Source organism: Stegastes partitus, unplaced genomic scaffold (genome assembly GCF_000690725.1).
Source record: "Stegastes partitus isolate 25-593 unplaced genomic scaffold, Stegastes_partitus-1.0.2 Scaffold14, whole genome shotgun sequence".
NCBI lineage: Eukaryota > Metazoa > Chordata > Actinopteri > Pomacentridae > Stegastes > Stegastes partitus.
Window position 1 is genome coordinate 96,776 of NW_007577745.1, and position 18,459 is coordinate 115,234.

Here is an 18,459-nt window from a genome sequence, read left to right on the forward strand (position 1 = left end):
ATGTTTGTGGCTGTGCTCCTGCTCCTGGTCACTCTTTGTGCCCACAGAGGGCACAGCGAGGAGGCGGAGGAGGCGCAGAGACCCGGTCATGTTTCTGTCATCATCGTGGGAGCCACGGGCGACCTGGCAAAGAAGTACCTGTGGCAGGGCTTCTTCCAGCTCTACGTCAACCAGGTCAGCAGTGGAAACAGCTTCTCCTTCCACGGCGGAGGCCTGTCGCCGGCTGACAAGGCCACGCCGGTGCTGTTCGAGGCTCTGAAGGCGGTGTCCTGCTCCCAGGACGTGTCCCCGGAGCGCTGTGCTCTGCTGAAGGAGCAGTTCCTGCGGCTCTCGCAGTACCGGCAGCTGAAGACCTTGGAGGACTACCAGGCGCTGGCCAAGCACATCGAGCAGCAGCTCCAGGAGGAGGGCATGACGGAGGCGGGGAGGCTCTTCTATCTGTCGGTGCCGGCGTTCGCGTATGCAGACATCGCCGAGAAGATCAACGGCAGCTGCAGGCCGAGCAGCGGGGCCTGGCTGAGGGTGGTGCTGGAGAAGCCGTTTGGCCACGACTTCAGGAGCGCTCAGGTGTTGGCGTCTCAGCTCGGGAGCTCGCTGAAGGATGAAGAGATGTACAGGATCGACCACTACCTGGGCAAACAGGTAAGAAGATCCCACATGCTGCAGATGTTTCACCAACGGAAAGATTCAGTTTTAATGGTCTGTTTGTTTTTCTTTTGTGGGAAAGGTGGTGTCCAAGATTCTTCCATTCAGGATAGAGAACAGACAGTTTCTTGATCCCATCTGGAACAAGCACTCCATCGAGAGGATCGAGATCGTAGTGAAGGAGACTCTGGATGTGAAAGGTGATTAAAGGCTTCATCAACCCTGCTGGAATTAACTCCTTTGAGATATAAAGATGGCAGAGATTTCTAATCACGTGTCCTCTCTCGTTAAGGCCGGATTCCCTTCTACGACCAGTACGGGGTGATCCGAGACGTGCTGCAGAACCACCTGACGGAGGTCATGACGCTGCTGACCGCCAAGCTCCCAAAGAATGTGAGCAGCACCGAGGAGGTTCTCCAGAACAAGCTGCAGATCTTCAGCTCCCTGCTGCCTCTAGGAAAGAATCAGGCTGTGATCGGACAGTACCAGGCGTACAAATCGGAGGTCCAGCAGGAGCTCAACAAGACGAAAGACCACATCAGCCTCACGCCGACGTTTGCAGGTCAGTCGTGACGGATTGTCGATGTTGTTTGCTGCTGTTAACCCTCTGAGCCCCGCTAGGTTCAGGGAATATTTTCACATTTTTACTCACTGTGGGCTCATTTAAACTACAACATGAAGTCCTGCACAACCACGGCTAGAAGTAGAGAGAATTAAACATGTTTATGGTGCAGCATGACACAGTTAGAATGCCAGAAATCATTCAAAAAAAGAGAATTATTTGCTTGTTTTGTAAAGAAATTAAAATATGAAATAAACATGTACAACATTTCTGCCCGAGGTTTTACCAGCACTGAAATAAATGGTGACTTCATGTAATGTTAATGTTTTTCTGACATGTTTAATCCGTTTCCGTACCTGTTTCCTGTCAGTTCAGCTCATTTCAGCCAGAAAGTCGCTAATTTAGAATAGAATAGAATAATTTTATTAAACCCATTGGGGGAAATTTACCCGCCACAGCAGCAGCATCCAAAAATATAGAAAGAAAGTAGAAGGAAATAACAGCAATTAAGTAATAAAATAAGTTTGTACACAAGATGACAAAAATATACTATTGAATAATAAAAAAAAAACAATATTTACACTGAAAAATAAACCAGATAGTTTTGTTTTTGTTTAATTTTGTCCGTTTGGTTCACATCAGCCGGTGATGCTGATGTTGTACAGTCTGATTATTCATTTTTGTCATGTTTAAAGCCACTAATGACATTTTTTGTTTGTTTTTTACTAAATCTGGTTTCCACAAATTATTTAGTTTTGACAATTTTTTTAGAATAAACAGATTTTGATGAAATATTATAATTTTAAGCTCAGATTTTGTCATAAAATTTGAAATGCAACAACGTTTTCTGTTCATACAGCGTCTGGCTCTAATTAAAGGTGTAATTATGGTGACTTTCTAAAAGAAGAAATGCTTTTCGGGGCACAGAGGGTTGAAAGATAAATCCTTAAAACTGTGATGCTGATATGTGATCATGTTTCTGTTCCAGCTGTGTTGGCGCACATCGACGAGACGCAGTACGAAGGCGTCCCGATTCTTCTGATCTCAGGGAAGATGCTGGATGAGCGGGTGGGATACGCCCGCATCCTGTTTAAGAACGACATGTTTTGTCTTCAGAAACACAACAGCGTTCACTGCAAACCCAAACAGATCGTCTTCTACTTCGGCCACGGGGACCTTCAGTATCCAGCGATCCTCGTCAGCAAGAACCTGTTCAAGCCGGCTCTGATCGACGGCGACTGGAAGGAAGTGACGGAGCACAAAGACGTCAGCGTTCTCGGTTTGTCCATTTCAGACTACTATGTTCAGACTCCCACCGAGCAGAGGGAGGCGTACGCAGAGCTCATCTCTCACATCTTTGCTGGACGTAAGAATAGCTTCATCAGCAGTGAGAACCTGCTGGCCTCCTGGAGCTTGTGGACGCCGCTGCTCAGCAGCTTAGCCAGCTCTTTTCCTCGCATCTACCCCGGCGGCGCCGACAACGGAGCCCTGCTGGACGTCCGTCTGAAGGGGAACGACATCAGCTACAGCAGCGAGGTGCTGATCATCAGCCCCGAGCAGATGGGGGGCGCAGCAGCAAACAACTTCCAGGTGATGCAGGGCAAGTTTCGCAGCGCGGACATGGTGTCTGCCTGGGCCGAGGGGCTCGTGGAGAGGCTGGCTGAGGACTTGCAGGAGGCGGCGGAGGCGGCGGTGCGGGAGGCCGGTGTTTTCCATCTGGCCCTCTCCGGCGGCTCCACTCCTCTGGCTCTGTTCCACCGGCTGGTCCTGCACCACTTCTCCTTCCCCTGGAGGAACACCCACGTGTGGATGGTGGACGAGCGCTGCGTGCCGCTCACCGAACCCGAGTCCAACTTCCGCAGCGTGTACGACCACCTCCTGCAGCACGTCAGGATCCCCTACTACAACATCCACCCCATGCCGGTGCAGCTCAACCAGCGCCTGTGCGTGGAGGAGGACCGGGGGGCGCTGCAGTACGAGAAGGAGCTCAGCAAATGGGTCAACGGCTCCAGCTTCCACTTTGTTCTGCTGGGCGTCGGCTACGACGGCCACACTGCCTCTCTGTTCCCTGGAAGCAAAGCAAGCGAGCACGGGGAGAGTCTGGTGACCCTCACCGAGAGCCCCGTCAAGCCTCACCAGCGCATGAGCCTCACCTTCAGCGCCATCAACCGGGCTCACAGGGTGGCGCTGTTGGTGATGGGCAAAGGGAAGCACGAGCTGATCCAACAGCTGAGCCGAGTGAAGGACAACTCAGACAAATACCCCGTCCTGGCCGTGAAGCCGGATCAGGGAACACTCGTCTGGTACATAGACTACGATGCACTCTTAGGTTAGGGATCAACAAACCACACCAACGTCTGTGGAGCTGCTGTAGTCGGTGCTGGATGTACGAGCCGGCACATGAAGGATCTGTGATTTTACACGCTTTAGCTCGTTAACTACAAACACACATGTACTGAACATGCTGTCATACGGCTTCTGATTCGTTCTCTACCAGCAGATCATCTGAGTTCAGACTGAAGGAGCTGCTCAACAGAAGATTATGAAAAGATGGTGAACAAAAAAAAAATACGGCGAGGATGCTGAGTATCTGCGATTTGTAGTTAATAAGTGGAAAACACTGCTGATATGGTCTTTTTTTATCTAAAAGATTGAGCCTAATTTAACTTTTTTTAGGGTGTGTGTGAGAAATGCAGATGCAGACCTTTTGTAATGAGTCCAATGAGCTGAGTGGTAATATAGACGACTGTATGAAGTGTACACGTCTGCAGTTTACAGCAGAATATACGACAAATCTGATGCTGAGACTCACTTCAACACAGAGATTGATTTTCTTTTTTCCTAGAAGTGTGTTTGTGTGAATACGATCAGATCTCAGGTGAATCTTCAGACGAGCAGCTTACTGTGTAATCTGCATTTCTTGATTGTATATTTTCTATCATTGAGCCTCAACAAGCCTCCGGACATGAGCTGGATAAAAGAAAGACTAGAAAAGGAGGTCATCCCACAAAAAATCTCGTTTATTCATCAATAAAATAAATAAAGTCATTTATAACGAGGTCATGAATAAAAAGTACATTCCTGTCCTTAATACAAGCAGTGCAAATGATCTAACGGTGCTTTTTATGAGTCCAACAAGATTCAAGCTTATAGTTTACACACTAAATGTAAACTGGATGCTACTCCAAAGGTGACACGAGTCATCACCAGAGCCTCACAAAAGACGCAAGCACGAAGAAAAAGAGACCAATACAAGCCGACAAAAAACGCCACAAAGTGTACCGACGGACAATAACAAAGACCTGCAGACGCAAAGCACAAAAAAAGAAAACATTCAAAAGAAACCACACATGTGTAAACAGTGAACACACACTTTTAGTGCAAGATTCAAAAGTAACAGGTAAGAAACACACGAACAGACACAGGCGGACTCCGGACAAACAATAACCTCCCATAAAAAAAGGGAAAAAACAGCTACAAAAAAAAAAAACTGAAATTGACAAAAGGTATAATAAAAAAAAAAAAACAAGAAAATCATCACCAGACGTGTGAATACCCGCCCAACAAAAAAAAAAAAAAAAAAGAAAAAAACCAAAAATGACAAAACGAACAAAAAAAAAAAAAGTAGAAAAAACCATGAAGCCAATCACGAAAAGCCAGTCAGCACAAAAACACTCAAAAAAAACAAAAAAAAAAAAAAAAGGGAACAGGAATGAGGCCACATCAGCAAAAAGCTCTAAGAGACCGGGGACCGTTTTGTTGTGTGAAAATTATTATATTAAAACACAAAACAAAAATGAAAAAGAAATGCACAAAATAAAAATTAACAAAATTTTAATTAATAATAACTTTTTCAAGTTCCAGGTAATTGAAGGGGAAATTTGCCTTTTCTTTAATGGAAGGGGATGAATAACTCTGAGGACGACTGTAGGCATTCAGATGGTGGAGGTTACTTGTATTTTGGTTCAACATCTGGATTTTTTTTTTTAACATCTTTGCTTTATAAACCAGTAAAGCATTTCTTTCTTTCTCTCTTTTTTAATTTTCCCGCTTGAATCTGTTCATTGCAGCTTTAATTTCCCAGCAGGACACATGCAGTACTGTATGCAGATTTGACATATTAATGTGTGTAGCTCTACTTTGGATGTTCAAACCACATATTTACCACAAATGCAACCAGAACCCATCGACGAATAAAAAGCAAAAGCCTTTAAACAATCGAGACATCTGCTTTTCTGATGTGAGGATTAAAACACAAGGTGGATTAAGTCACTCGCCTCCTTTTGTTTTTTCTTTCCTCCTCGTGGTTTAAAGTTACCGGCGGCAGGAAAACCTCATGAATTCTTTATATGTGCCGTTTCAGATGTCGGACAGCTGGACCGTTTTAGTCTCGGCTTTGGTCCGTTACTGGGCGCCTCGTCGTCAACCACAGTCCTCCTCTCACCAGGAAAAAACCTGAACAGACACGAGCAGGTGTTTCTGTATGAACGGTTAAATATGTGATAGAGAGACAGAGATGTTCTTCACCTGTACTCAGAGTCGAGGCCGCTGTTAGAATCAGGGACGTGTGGTACAGCTCTGGGGTGGTTTGGGCCTGTGGACACACAAACAAACCACTGAGATGGGTTTTGTTTTATAGTAAAACACACTATGATTGTTTTTCTTACACATGCGGCTGCTGTCAGAGTCAGGATGGCGGTACACAGCCCGTGTCCACATGACAGCAGACCGAACACATGATAGGCAGCCCACACGCTCTGAGGAACCGGGTCCATCAGGGTGAATATCACTGAGAACCCTAGAACAAGAGGTATCAACATGAATCCCAGACTAGTACATGTGTTTCTGAATCTAGTCTGACTCACCTGAAGCTATGAAACTCAAAGCAATGGAGGCGGACAGGTTGTTCAGAAGAGGCTGCCGGCAGTATCTGGAGGATTTGGGCCTTGAATCAGGAAAGACACCATTGTTAGCGCAACGTTCCGCCTTTGCTCCATCGACCCGTGATCTGCATGGCCCGGTGCCACCGCCTGTGTCCCAGTTACCTTCCCATGACGTAGAGCTGAGGGACCAGGACGGCGGCCGTGAACACTGCATTCACTATCTGACTGAATGGGAAATGAATAAAACATCAGCAGCAGCTTGTAAAACACCAACACCTCTGGGATCCGTGGCAGCACTCACAATTTTAACCTCTGGTTCCTGGGAATCCATCTGCTGCTGTGATAGGCCATGAAGACGAGCATGTACAGGAACATGGAGGCTGCTCCACCGACCCTGATGGCTGCATGTGATCTGAACAGCCAGAAGCCCTGAACAGGAGGGAGGATTGTGTTTCACTGCCCCGCAGGCTGCATGTTGTGTTGCTTATACTCTGATCATTACAAGTTCAAAGTCGTGTTTTTGGCCTCAGCAAAGGAGAACAGCGTTAAGCATTACTGTAAAAAAGGTCACATCCTGCTTTCGACCTGTCAGGAACAGGATAGTTGGCTTCCTCGTATTATGTGCAGAGTTCTGCTCCACCCGCCAGAACTTCTCCTGTGTACCAGCTGTGGTGAGCAGAACATCACCTCTGCCCCACATTGGCTCACAATAAAAATCCCACCCAATAACCTCAAACCATTCCTCCTGCTGCCGAGCCTTCAGCGAACATCCAGGATGCCTGCCGACTACTCTGGGACGTGGGACATCGTCAGTAATGTCAACTTTGAGGCGTACATGGTTTCACTTGGTGAGTGTCGCTGCTTCTTTTAACTCATTATTAAAATCAATACACTTGAGAACTGCTGAGTCATGCTATGAGGAAACACTGGTGAGGTTTATGTCTTGTCTCTGCATCATTTATGTAAAATACATGAAAAAACACTTACTTAGAGGTAAGAATCTGGATCCATTGTTGAATAGAATTGAATGTTGGTGTATTTTCTGCTCAGATGAGGATAAAAGCAGCAGCAGAGTGAAGCCACTTCCCCGTGGCGGCTCAGTTTCTTCATGTTCTTCTCGTTTTCACATGCAGGCATTGATTTTGCAACCCGCAAGGTCGCTTCGATGTTGAAGCCGCAGAAAGTGATTAAGCAAGACGGAGACAGTTTCAACATCCAGACGTTCACCACGTTCAGGAATTATGAGCTTTCGTTCAAAATCGGAGAAGAGTTCAAGGAGGTGACGAAGGGGATGGACAACCGGAGCTGCCAGGTGAAGATCCAAACAGCTTCAGGGCTGCTGGATGCTGTTAAAGTCTAGTTTGTCGTGTTTTAATAGATCTTTGTTCTCTACCAGACTGTGGTCAACTGGGACGGTGACAAGCTGGTGTGTGTCCAGAGAGGAGAGAAGAGGAACCGAGGCTGGAAACACTGGATCCAAGGAGACGAGCTTCATCTGGTGAGGCTGCAGATGTTGTTCTGGTTACGGTCCGATTAGTGTTCAGAAGACTTTGATATGTTCATCTGATTTGCTGGACTCGTGCAAAGTTGTTAAAAAGTGGTGCTCCCAGAGGAATATTTCACAAACTGCTGTTTTCTCTCTGCAGGAACTCACCTGTGAGGATCAAGTCTGCAAACAGATTTTTAAAAGGACTCTGTGACCTTTTAAACGCATTTGTAGTGTTTGCATGAAATGAGCAGAGCCACATAATAAAGAGCTTCTAATCTGATTGCTTTTGTTTGTTTTATTAACATCTGTACAAGAACACTGCAAATCAAAAAGAAAGACAACAACAATAATAATGAAAAACTGGCATCTTACACACCATAAACTAACACCGTCATCTTCTTAAATACTTGAAATAAAGCCTCAACTGTAAAACATCAGTCAAATATCTGAAATTATATAGATATAGTATTCATAAATATGTGTTTTTCATTAACGAAATCATGTTATTAAACATATAAAAAATGGAGAAATGCATTTTTAGTTCCAAACCAGCTAATTTCATTACTCTATACTCTACAGGTTCTCAAAATGTATGGTGTCTGTATATTAAAATAAACTTAATTCTCAAATACAGTTCAATTCAACACAAGTTTGGAGGAATAACTACTTTTAAAATATTGTAATGAAATATTTGTTTTAGCTTTAAGAGAAAAAAAAACAATCCTTTATGATAGATGATCCCAACACAACAGGCATATTGTCAATGAATGGATGAATAAAATATTGTCCCTTTTCTCATATTTTTGAGTTTGATGGGAACAACTGGAAAGAAGAAATCACTGCACCTCAAAATACCTCCACTATGGTCCAGTTAATGTGTTGTAATATGTAGTGTGTGAATGCTGCAGTACCTCTTCCAGTCCACACGGTGGTGCTGACAAACAAAATAATAAATAAATAAACAAGAAATAAACTCAGGTGAGACAAACCCAAACACTGACATGGAGTGACTGTCTCAGCGCTGACAGTTATTAGAACAGGAACAGACAGTGAGCTTCAAGATCTGCTTCATGATTTCTTGTCGATTTAGCTTTGAAATAAAAATATCCCTTTAATGTGAGCCTGCTGTCCATCAGTGGAAGGTCAAAGGTGCAGGTGACCTCAGCCCAGCGCCCAGGGGATCCAATACATGGATGAGGAACCTCGTTGATGTTCTGCGTGCTTGTACGAGTCACATTCAGGTGTCCCAAGGAAACGAAACGCAAAGGAAACTATTAAAAAGGAAACTACAGATTCAACAAAGGGACACATCTACACCTCCTCCACAATAAAGGTGGTGTGGTGAGAAGCAAGAGACTAACAGGAGGAGAGAGTGGCAACAAGTAGACTGAAAACTGGACAGAAAGGTTTGATCAGTGCTGAAACTAGCGATTACTTTCATTGTTAATTAATCTGTCAATTATTTTCGTGATTAATCGATCATTTGTTTGGTCTCCAGAATGTCAGAAAATATTGAAAAATGTTCTTTTTTTTTCTGTAACTCTCAGTCAGACTTGTGCACCTGTTGACAGGTATCCTGGTCCACTGCTCATCAGCAAAGGCCTCTCATTGGTCCAAGACAGTTTTGCTTGTTTTTTAAAAATTATTCTTTTTAACCACAATTCAAAAGCAACGTCTTATTTCACTGAATTATAATTTAGGAAATTTTTATTTATTATTACTTTTTTCAGTTTCCAGTTATTTGAGTGACTGTTGTGAGTTTTGCCTTTCCTTTTTAATGAAAGGAGATGAATACATCTGAGGACGACTGTATATTTAATGCCAGCTCCTGTCGGTAGGTGGCGGTGATGCGCCTTTACGACGGTTCACCACTAAACCACTAAAGAAGAAGAAGAAGGCGCGTCATTGGTTGTTGATGTATTTCTGCCGCGAGTTTTTGTTTTCAGTGAACGGTTCCGTCCAGAACCTGTCTGTCAGAAATAGTTCTTGAATGATGTGTGTACCAGCTGCTTCTTGTTTAGTTTGTCAAACTTCCGTTTTATGATTCGTTTCCCTCCAAACTTCGTAACTTTAGCTCAGCTGTGGAGGAAATCTCGTTGTTTTCAGTTGGTTGGTTCAAAGTTACCCCACAGCAAAATGTCAGTGGATACAGACGAAACTCACCAGGTGAGAGTTTTAGCAGCGTTTTAACTCGTGTGTCTGCATGCTATCTGTAGCTAACATTTACATGATCAAAGCTGACAGTGTCGTTAGCTAACGGAGCTAACATTTACATTATAGCATTTAGCTAACACGTCTGTCCGCCTCCAGCCGACGTGGTGATGCTGAAGAAGTGTCTGGCCCCCTGTTGATGTGTTAAAATCACATGTAATGTTTCTGATCGTAGAGGCTAAAGGCAGCTGTACACTACACGGTGGGTCGTCTGTGTCAGAAGGTCGGAGAGGAGCACCGGAGGGAGTTCAGCCGGCAGGTCGTAGCAGCCATAGCGGAGACGGCGTTCAGACAGTGTGGTGGGTGAAGCAGCCTGGACGAGCTCAGCCTCCACCAGCAGCCACCACACATATTCACTTAAAACTGACCAGCAGGAACACATATTCACTTAAAACTGACCAGCAGGAACACATATTCACTTAAAACTCACCATCAGGCACACACAGGCAGAAATGTTAACTTAAAACTCAGACATCCTGTTAAATCTCTAACGTGTTGTATTATAACTACATTCTAGAGCCATATGCAGCTATAGCTGTGGTTTCAGTGACATTCTTGGTTTGCTGTCTCTGCCAAAGCTGTGGTTAAGCTCTTTACAGAATCACTCTGACATCCTGAGGTACACAGAGAACTGGGCAAAAACACTATGTGCATAAAACTCTGTTAAAAGTATGCAAAAGGTGAAGATAGAACATACACAGCATTGCAAAGTTCAATCAGTGGGTGATGTGGTCAGAGGAAGAGGTAGCCGTGGCTTCAGAGTGTTTCTTTGGTCTCATGGCCTGAAGGTTCAAACTGTCCTTCCATCTCCAACCCACTGATGCACAACAAGTCCAGATGTTGGCTTCTCTCCTGCCTCAGGCCTGCTGTCATCGTCTTGGTCTTGTTGAGTGTCAGAGTTGTTGTTTTGACACCACCTTCACCGCTGGTTCTGATGTCATCCACAAATCTGAGAATGTGAACATTCTTGTTTGAGGCAGCACAGTTGTGGGTGGAGACCATGAGACCAAATACACAACAGAAAGTTTGACAGAGTTTACACGTCCTACCAGTTACCTGAGACGACTGAATTACTGCAGTAATGGCTTCTATTACAACTTGATAAAAATGGAAATGTGCATTTTTAAAATCATGGTCTCATCTTCTTTCTGCAGCTTTCAGGCAGCTTGGTAATTACTTTCAAATTGAGGATACCGTAATACAACCACAACGCCTAAGAAATGCATCACTAATAACTTTTTCTACCGTTACTAGAACCCTAGCTAAGACACACTGGCTTGTGGTGCTCCACTGACATCATGAATCCAGGCAGGACGCCTGTTTTATAAAATCACCGCCCATATTTTGCTTCCTTAGTTTCTGTCAGCTCATGTCGATGAAGCTAAAAATATTTCCCAAAATAGTGAAAACATAAAAAAAGACTGAGTTCTAAAATAGAGACATCACTTGTCATCTAGATTTTGCACGGAGCAGCATTAAAACCCTTTCTTTGGTTTGAAAAAACACAATCAGATTACGTTAGATAAGGTTAAAACCTTGTACGATACTTAAATATGTTTGTTTGACTTTTGACTTTTTGCAGGGTCACTTCTGCCTTGTTGAGGCCCCAGACTCAGTCCACTCCTCTCAGACTGTTTACAGATTTAAACTTGTACCTGAGATTTCCTCTTTTATGCAAATGATAAGAAAAGGGACACAGCTAAAATGTAAATTCCATCTTTTATTTAAGTTGCAGCAGATTGCTTTCATGACTGTGCAGTATGTCGTAGAAATGTTTAATAAACCTTAAAACATTTTCAGCATGTAGTAGCTGTGATGCTGCTAATCACAACCTGAGACGTTACTGATGAGTGTCGTATAACTTCAGACTTAAAAATAAAATTACTTTAAGTTGTACTAAATGTTGAAGTGAAGGGAAACTTGGCACTCACAGGATCATCGAGGATGTGTAATATTTGAATGTGAGGACAAAGACCATTATTTGGGTAATAAAAAATGTTTTAAAACCAAATCTATACGCTTAGATTCTGATCTACTGAAATAAGCTGCACCGTGAAGTTAAACATGTCCGACAGCTCGTAGCGGTTTGGCAGGAAGGTTGGAGACAAACTCTGTGTTTGTTGAAAACCTGCAGCTAGAAAATCATTTACAGACTTTCAGGTTGGGGGTTAACAGGATTCACTGAAGCCTTTTTCTGTAACACGTCTGTGCTCAATCAAAACTGAAAAGTACTGAGAACTAACTTCTTATATGTAAACGGTGCTGGATGAAATATTCAACATGTTTTTTTTAATTGCATCTCACTTCTGGTTTTACTTTTCAGATGTATTTGCTAAAGACCTGGAAGCTTTTGCACGGTGAGCACGTTTATTTGTCTAACAGTCGTTTTAAGCTCGTACTTTTTCTCGTAGTCCAACCTACAATTATGTACATGTCTTTACGTGTGATTTCAGGCATGCTAAAAGAAGCACCGTCAATGCCGAGGATGTAAAACTCGTCGCCCGTCGCAGCACTGCACTGGTGAGTTATTGTCACATCAGTAACACTGGAGCCACCAAGTCTACAAACACATTCCTGTCAGTGTCCCGATCACTTCACTGTGATACAGAACCTGTGTATGAGATATATATTCTACAGCAGACAGCAAATCTGTTTAATTTGCCTTTATTTATTTCAGTCCATCTACATACAAAATAAAAGTGAAGAACTGACCCAGGAGCAGAGGGATTTGAAAAAGAAGAGCACTGGGAAGAGGAAGAGCAGAGACACTGAGGAGGACAGCAGAGAATAAGGACAGGACAAAGGCAAGCCTGCAGTGTCTCACTCGTGCCCAACATTCAGACCAACATGAAGACTGACTAAGACAGTGAGCCAAGTAGTCATCAAGTCTCTCGGTTACGGGAGCATTTCATACAACATGAGGTTTCCTATCCTAGTCTCTGCAGGTGTTAGAACAAGCATCCTCCAGCTGCTGTGTGACCTGCTACTGGACAGTCAAGTGCATTTGGCACAGATTTAAAAAACATTAAAGCCTTATTTTTAAAGTACTGTGTGGTGATGTTCACTGTAAAAACTCTACATTATCGTATCTGAGTGTAAATTACAAATCTCACATGTCTTAATTGTAATGTGTTTGGCCCTTGAGGAAACCTCGAGACTTAACACTGTCAAGCAAACCACCCACATCATCTAAAAAATCCCCCATTTCAAGGCCCAGCAATGTGACATTTGTCCTCTTACTACGACTACAGCCGAATCAGGGAGAGACAGTGTGGTTTGGAAAGCTGATCCCACATTGCTGAGCTCACTGCTTGAAGTTGAAATGAAGACAATGAGCCCCCAGGAGCTTGGCGCTAACCTTAGAAGTAGCTGTGAAGAAGGGATAACTCACTCCAACAAGCCATCAAAAAGCAGCAAAAAGACAGGTACTACCCCGTGTCATGTCTGAGAAGGCCACACACTAAAGGTGTTGGAACTTCCGTCTTCGTCCTTCAGAACAGACTTCAGTCAGGGTTCAAACGGAGACCTCGACCAGCAGAGCCCAAGGTCCCTAGATATGTGAATCGAATTAGACGTTTATGATTTGACAAACCGACTCAAGTAGTATCAGCTAAGCATCTATTCAAATGAACTTTATTAGAGAACTCCCTTCATTTGACATGTTTTTCAGCACCTCACAGACAAAGAGCTACTGGGAACCTTTGGACACACCACTCCACGTTCTCACACTATCACTCGCGTCCCCCAGAGTCTTCAGCAGGTGTCATCCACATCAAGTACACACTTACAGATCGGTTCGGTAACATGAAAGCACACACCATACAGCATTCAAATCAGATAATATAAGCAGTACAAAGATTCATCACAACATTCCACTACATTTTGATATTTCTGCACTTGATAGACATACTTAAGAGTAAGGAAAAAACTTGCAAAGATTAAAAAAACAAAAAAAAAAAAAAGGAAAAAATCTTGAAGTACTAATTAAAGAATGTCCATGTTAGGGGGGAGGCGCTCGTAGCATCTGCAGCTTCCACTCACACACTCAGAAAGCAGTCAACTTGGGCTCTTTCACCGCACAACCAGTCCGTTTCACGCGTCTCTCCGTTCGCTCACTCATCATCGCTTCACTCTTCGTCACAAGCCATCCTCAATCGCACTCATCAGTTCTTAAAATGTCAGTTGCGCAGTTCTTTCCATTTAAAAGTGGATAAAAGTGAAAACACCCACCGTCTCTTAGAACATGCGGAGTGAAGCCGTTCTTTGATGGCATAGCATTTACAGGTGGGAAGAGGGAGAATGATACCGATATCACCCCAAGAATGCTGCCAAAGAGGAGCTTCCTCACGGGAAAATGGAAGAGAGGTGAACTGCAGAAGAGATTTCAATGAAGGCTTTTCCATAGAACTTGACTGCAAATAAAGTTGCACTTAAAAACATTTAGGTTTCAACCAGATTCTTCCCAATGCAAGATTGCCTTTTAGGTCGGTGACAAAGCCGGATAATGGTGAACCACAAACATTCATGCATTTTCAAAATGGTTATCACATTTCACAATACATGCATTAGAGAATCCAGTTGAAATGGATACAAACAAATGAGACGTCAAAAATAGCACTTTAGTCAGACATCCTGGTAAACAATTCACTTCGACACGTTCTAAATTAAATCTTTAGCATTTTTTCCAAATGTACAAAACATCTTCCACAAAAGTGTTAAGTTTTCAGATACGCATTAACACCAGAAATAAATTTCGAAAAGACTCTCTTTCTCACAATACTTACCATACAAACACTTAACTTACATACCCCACCCAGATGACTTTGACTCCATGCTGGACCCAAACCCTGAGTTAAACCCACTACCACTGGTCGTAGAGTTTGACCCTGTTCCCCAGCCGAGGCCGGCCGAGCTGGTGCCATAGTTGCTGTTGCCTGTACTGAAAGACTGACTCTGGTCCCTGCTAGAGCTCGTTCCACTGGAGGTGCTGCCTGAGGTGGACGTCTGCTGCTGGCTAGCCAGCATACCCATCATCCCCCAACTACTCTGCAGAGCAGCCTGAGCAGCAGCCATCATGGCCGGGTTCAGACTGAAGGAGCCGAAATTAGCCAGACTACTGTTGGTGCTGCTCCCTAACCCACTACGGCTGCTACCAAATGCTTGAGCTCCAAAACCATTTCCAAATCTTGCTGTACGATCAAACTGCCTATTGCCGTGTTTGGGCTCAGCATTTGAGATGTGAACGCTGACTCCTTTGATTATAAGGTCCTCTCCGCAGAGAGACTGGGCAACCTGCGAGGGAAGAAACGATCTGGATCAGGTCATCTGGCCATCGGTAACACTACAAACTGAACCACCGTCCGAGCGTTTTACACAATACCTGATCATCGGCAAACGTGACGAAGGCAAAAGCACGGAATGGTTTGGGGATGAAGACATCTGTGACTTCTCCGTACTGCATAAAGAACTGCCGTAGGTCGTCTGTGGTCATGTCTTCTGTGCAACGGCCTACAAACACTTTCCGGCTCCTGAGCGGCTCGTCTGGACCTTGCTGTAAACGAGGGGGAGGAGAAAAAAAGCTACGCATTATAGAGTGTTAACAACGATGTTAACGCAGTTGTGTATCCTATAAAGTGTGGGTATACGCATGGACATTACCATATTCACCTTCGAGTTAGGGAGCTTGCAGTCGCACCATCTCCCGTCGATCATGTGGCGCTGGGAGATCACCTTCTCTTGAGCCTCGTACTCTGTGAACCTCACAAAGCCGAATCCTTTGGAGTTCCCGGTCTTGGCATCTCGTTTTACCTGAAAGAACGACACACAACCAGTAATTAACATCAGTCATCAACACTGCAGGGTATTTTGATCATCCTACTGAGGTGACACCCACAAAACACAGAACTGTATGTTTGTCACATCTCACAGGTGCTTTATTCTGTCATTTTCCATTTCTGTTTGAATTTGTGCTTAAAGAAAAATACATGTAGCCCCAGAGGACCCCAGACAAAAGTATTTCCAAATAGATGGAACCGTTTATTGAGTTCATGTTGGGTCCTAATTTAAAGTGTCACACATTATCAGGGTGGTAAAGCTATAAAGTGAGCACATACGCAACCATTTTTGAGGCTGTAGAGGGACGGTGTGAGAAGGAAAGGTCTGACTACAAACATTTAATGTAGTTTGGCTGTAACAAACCCAGAATATATAAATGTGATATAGTTCTGGTTGAAACTGGTGCTGTTTTGTGGGCAGTAGTGTCACGTAGATCAAGACTGGATGGTTTTGGTGTTGACACAAATATAAAGAATATAAAGGCATAACTTGAAATTGCTGAAAACAAATGATACCAGAATCAAAAGGATAGCAGGTTTACTTGGGACAAAAGCAACAAAAAGTTATTATTTTTTTAAATTTTCACAGTATGCAAATTAACTAACTCTCCGTCTGTTTTCAAATGATATTAATTACATTATTGTTTTGAGAAGCAATAAGATAATATTCTGCTATTGTGGTTAAAGTACGACATCCTCAGGGTCCCCGAGGAGCCGAGTCAGAACTTCTAGTGTGTTAAATATGCAAACAGGATGAGGGTTAATACTAAAATCATACCTGAACCATGATGACTTCTCCAAACGTGCTGAAGTAGTCCTTCAGGTCCTGTTCGGTTGTTTTCCACGGAAGTCCCAGTACGATCAGATCAGACGTCTTCATGTCCCCTCGCTTCATCTTCACAGCAGAAGAGGCATCGATTTCCTCCATTTTTCTTTTGTTGTCTGAAATGTGATCAACACGGAAAGAATTACTGGAAACATTCATCACGAGCAAAGCTGGACAAGGGCAAAGTGCTGTTCACATTTAGATATCGATCGTCCTTCACTGGCGTTTTTCCTTCCACAGTATTTGATGGACTGTGAACGACTGAAGTATAACGAAACTGATGTTTGTCTTTGACAGTTCACACGTAAACAAACTAAAACTAAAGCAACAACATCCTTCTATGAGTCATTCATCTGTAAAGTTGATTAAAATTGTTTGTAGGAGGTGACAATTCAACTTTATTATGTCAGAAACTGCAATTCTAATTTATCTCTATGTCATTACACTCCAGACTTTACATAATATTTTGACAAAACTGCTTATATCCACTGAACAGAACCCTGAGTGAACTTAACTTGACATCAACAACCACAACCTTCACAGTGACCCTGAAGTTCAATCAACGCCTCTCTAAATCAGCTTCAACACAAGATGTGACCTCCAGGAAGACACTGTTTACTGAATATCTGCTTTGGCAAGGTGTCCTCGGTAAACACACACTGTAGAAGCGTGGATCTTAACTTTGTGAATGGATTTAGCGCCTGAACTTGCACTTCTGGTGGGCGTGGGCAAACCACGCGTCATTCTCATCTATTTCCAGTGTGCAAAGGGTACATCATGAATTATAAATACCATCACACCTGGGCACCTGTTCTAAATGAAGTGGCTAGTAGCGGATGGTGCACCCACACTCACCTTTCGGATAGTTCACCACGTACACGACATTCCCCCATCCGTTTTCTGGCGCGTGTAGGACCCCTTCCACCAGACGCACTCCCCGCATGCACTGAGACACGGGGCTCCGGAACCGCAGGCCGCATGCCCCTGGAAACTGAGCCGCCACGGTTGAAAGCAGAACCGTGCCGTCGTCCTCCGACGGGATCTCCATGGGCTCCTCGTTTTCCTCCTCCGCCACCCGAATGTACACTTCCGCCATTTTCGCCCGAAAAGAAAACTTAGTGCCTGGATCAAAACAGCGCTAAAGTTAGCAGTTAGCTCGCTAGCTGTCCACAATCGCGGCTAACCTTAGCCGACGCTGCTAGCGGGACTGAATGAGTCAGGCTAAATTGTTTGTTTAATCTGAAACAAAGACGTCTCAAGCGAAGACACTATAACAAAAATGGCGTAACGGCGGGTTTTACTTTGAATAATTTCATATAGATTGTTTCCCTTGGACTGCGCTAGCAAGCGAGCATCGGCCTTACTGTTCCTTTGTTCGCTGGGACGGGGAGCTGTGTCGTCAACACCGGACGACGACCGCTCGAATGTGCCTCTTAATGAAAACTGCGCACGATGTCCCCGCAAAGTAATTCGACAAACGGAGTTCCTCAAAGTGCGCTGCGCAGGCGGAAGAAGCGGAACAACTTTGACAACGCGTTCGTCTCGTCCCTCATTCAAAGTGAAGTACACAAGCTCACGGCAATGTTTTTCCACGAGGCGACAATTGAAAGCACCATGTAAGGCCTACCAAAATGGCACTATCTGAGCGAACAGCGAACTACGTCATTACAGCGGCTCGCGTCATTTCATGGGGTTAATGTGTCTTGAATGTGTTTCTAATATAGTTAGTGAATAATTCGCTCATACGTGATAATCATAAGACTAATAATGTTGTGTTATGAATAGTTCGTTTTTAGATGTACTACAATAAAACCCGTTGAATTGCACTGTTGATAATCGCTTTTATTTTTTGCTCTCCCCCCTCGGAGGGAGTGGACTCGTCCAGGTTTATCTCATCCACGACTGCAGCTGCCGTTAGTTGCTACGTTGGTTGGTTGGAGATGGGAAGATGGCGGTCCGCATGAGACGCACAAACTTTGACACACAGCTTTTTGGAGTTCAGATTAAAA

General features: G+C 44.0%; 5 protein-coding genes across 11 annotated transcripts; 3 read left to right on the top strand and 2 right to left on the bottom strand.

The window, feature by feature from the left end:
* h6pd (hexose-6-phosphate dehydrogenase (glucose 1-dehydrogenase)) lies at positions 1-4,266 on the top strand. Its single transcript, XM_008289130.1, has 4 exons — positions 1-642; positions 728-845; positions 938-1,207; positions 2,196-4,266. The coding sequence occupies exons 1-4, from the start codon at positions 1-3 to the stop codon at positions 3,539-3,541; spliced, it is 2,376 nt and encodes a 791-aa protein (XP_008287352.1). The 3' UTR covers positions 3,542-4,266.
* A 1,238-nt stretch (positions 4,267-5,504) lies between these two features.
* LOC103362665 (uncharacterized) lies at positions 5,505-7,163 on the bottom strand. 5 transcript variants are annotated; one of them, XM_008289119.1, is made up of 7 exons: positions 7,078-7,157; positions 6,392-6,519; positions 6,253-6,315; positions 6,073-6,152; positions 5,875-6,005; positions 5,735-5,801; positions 5,505-5,662 (listed from the first exon to the last, which is right to left on the bottom strand). In XM_008289119.1, exons 2-7 carry the CDS (start codon positions 6,419-6,421, stop codon positions 5,542-5,544), a joined length of 492 nt encoding a protein of 163 aa, XP_008287341.1. In that variant the 5' UTR covers positions 6,422-6,519; positions 7,078-7,157; the 3' UTR covers positions 5,505-5,541. The 5 variants fall into 5 exon arrangements, with proteins under 5 accessions (XP_008287341.1, XP_008287325.1, XP_008287317.1 ...); XM_008289103.1 differs by having other exon boundaries at positions 5,735-6,005; positions 7,078-7,163; XM_008289095.1 differs by having other exon boundaries at positions 5,735-6,005; positions 6,073-6,315; positions 7,078-7,163.
* rbp7b (retinol binding protein 7b, cellular) lies at positions 6,563-7,859 on the top strand. The gene is made up of 4 exons (XM_008289078.1): positions 6,563-6,938; positions 7,224-7,402; positions 7,487-7,588; positions 7,737-7,859. Exons 1-4 carry the CDS (start codon positions 6,563-6,565, stop codon positions 7,788-7,790), a joined length of 711 nt encoding a protein of 236 aa, XP_008287300.1. The 3' UTR covers positions 7,791-7,859.
* A 1,654-nt stretch (positions 7,860-9,513) lies between these two features.
* Positions 9,514-12,837, top strand: cenps (centromere protein S). Its single transcript, XM_008289064.1, has 5 exons — positions 9,514-9,745; positions 9,966-10,089; positions 12,114-12,147; positions 12,244-12,310; positions 12,468-12,837. The coding sequence occupies exons 1-5, from the start codon at positions 9,620-9,622 to the stop codon at positions 12,579-12,581; spliced, it is 465 nt and encodes a 154-aa protein (XP_008287286.1). The 5' UTR covers positions 9,514-9,619; the 3' UTR covers positions 12,582-12,837.
* Positions 12,838-12,847: 10 nt separating this feature from the next.
* On the bottom strand, positions 12,848-18,095 carry tardbpb (TAR DNA binding protein b). 3 transcript variants are annotated; one of them, XR_520474.1, is made up of 6 exons: positions 17,306-18,095; positions 16,403-16,566; positions 15,449-15,598; positions 15,171-15,341; positions 14,021-15,082; positions 12,848-13,340 (listed from the first exon to the last, which is right to left on the bottom strand). XR_520474.1 is itself a non-coding variant. In XM_008289154.1 (5 exons), the coding sequence occupies exons 1-5, from the start codon at positions 17,544-17,546 to the stop codon at positions 14,591-14,593; spliced, it is 1,209 nt and encodes a 402-aa protein (XP_008287376.1). In that variant the 5' UTR covers positions 17,547-18,095; the 3' UTR covers positions 13,402-14,590. The 3 variants fall into 3 exon arrangements, 2 of the variants coding, with proteins under 2 accessions (XP_008287376.1, XP_008287365.1); XM_008289154.1 differs by lacking the exon at positions 12,848-13,340 and having other exon boundaries at positions 13,402-15,082; positions 15,458-15,598; XM_008289143.1 differs by lacking the exon at positions 12,848-13,340 and having other exon boundaries at positions 13,402-15,082.
* Positions 18,096-18,459: the final 364 nt, after the last annotated feature.

Coding starts and splice junctions, on each gene's coding strand:
- rbp7b (XM_008289078.1), top strand. CDS start 6,563: ATGTTGTGTTGCTTATACTCTGATCATTACAAGTTCAAAGTCGTGTTT. Junction 7,403..7,486: donor TGGACAACCGGAGCTGCCAG/GTGAAGATCCAA, acceptor GTTCTCTACCAG/ACTGTGGTCAACTGGGACGG. Junction 7,589..7,736: donor AAGGAGACGAGCTTCATCTG/GTGAGGCTGCAG, acceptor TTCTCTCTGCAG/GAACTCACCTGTGAGGATCA.
- LOC103362665 (XM_008289095.1), bottom strand. CDS start 6,304: ATGCAGTGTTCACGGCCGCCGTCCTGGTCCCTCAGCTCTACGTCATGG. Junction 6,006..6,072: donor TTTGAGTTTCATAGCTTCAG/GTGAGTCAGACT, acceptor CTCTTGTTCTAG/GGTTCTCAGTGATATTCACC. Junction 5,663..5,734: donor GGCCTCGACTCTGAGTACAG/GTGAAGAACATC, acceptor GTGTCTGTTCAG/GTTTTTTCCTGGTGAGAGGA.
- cenps (XM_008289064.1), top strand. CDS start 9,620: ATGATTCGTTTCCCTCCAAACTTCGTAACTTTAGCTCAGCTGTGGAGG. Junction 10,090..12,113: donor GACGGCGTTCAGACAGTGTG/GTGGGTGAAGCA, acceptor TTTACTTTTCAG/ATGTATTTGCTAAAGACCTG. Junction 12,148..12,243: donor GACCTGGAAGCTTTTGCACG/GTGAGCACGTTT, acceptor GTGTGATTTCAG/GCATGCTAAAAGAAGCACCG.
- tardbpb (XM_008289143.1), bottom strand. CDS start 17,546: ATGGCGGAAGTGTACATTCGGGTGGCGGAGGAGGAAAACGAGGAGCCC. Junction 16,567..17,305: donor CGTGGTGAACTATCCGAAAG/GTGAGTGTGGGT, acceptor ATCACATTTCAG/ACAACAAAAGAAAAATGGAG. Junction 15,599..16,402: donor GAGAAGTCATCATGGTTCAG/GTATGATTTTAG, acceptor TCGTTCTTTCAG/GTAAAACGAGATGCCAAGAC.
- h6pd (XM_008289130.1), top strand. CDS start 1: ATGTTTGTGGCTGTGCTCCTGCTCCTGGTCACTCTTTGTGCCCACAGA. Junction 643..727: donor ACCACTACCTGGGCAAACAG/GTAAGAAGATCC, acceptor TTTGTGGGAAAG/GTGGTGTCCAAGATTCTTCC. Junction 1,208..2,195: donor CCTCACGCCGACGTTTGCAG/GTCAGTCGTGAC, acceptor TTTCTGTTCCAG/CTGTGTTGGCGCACATCGAC.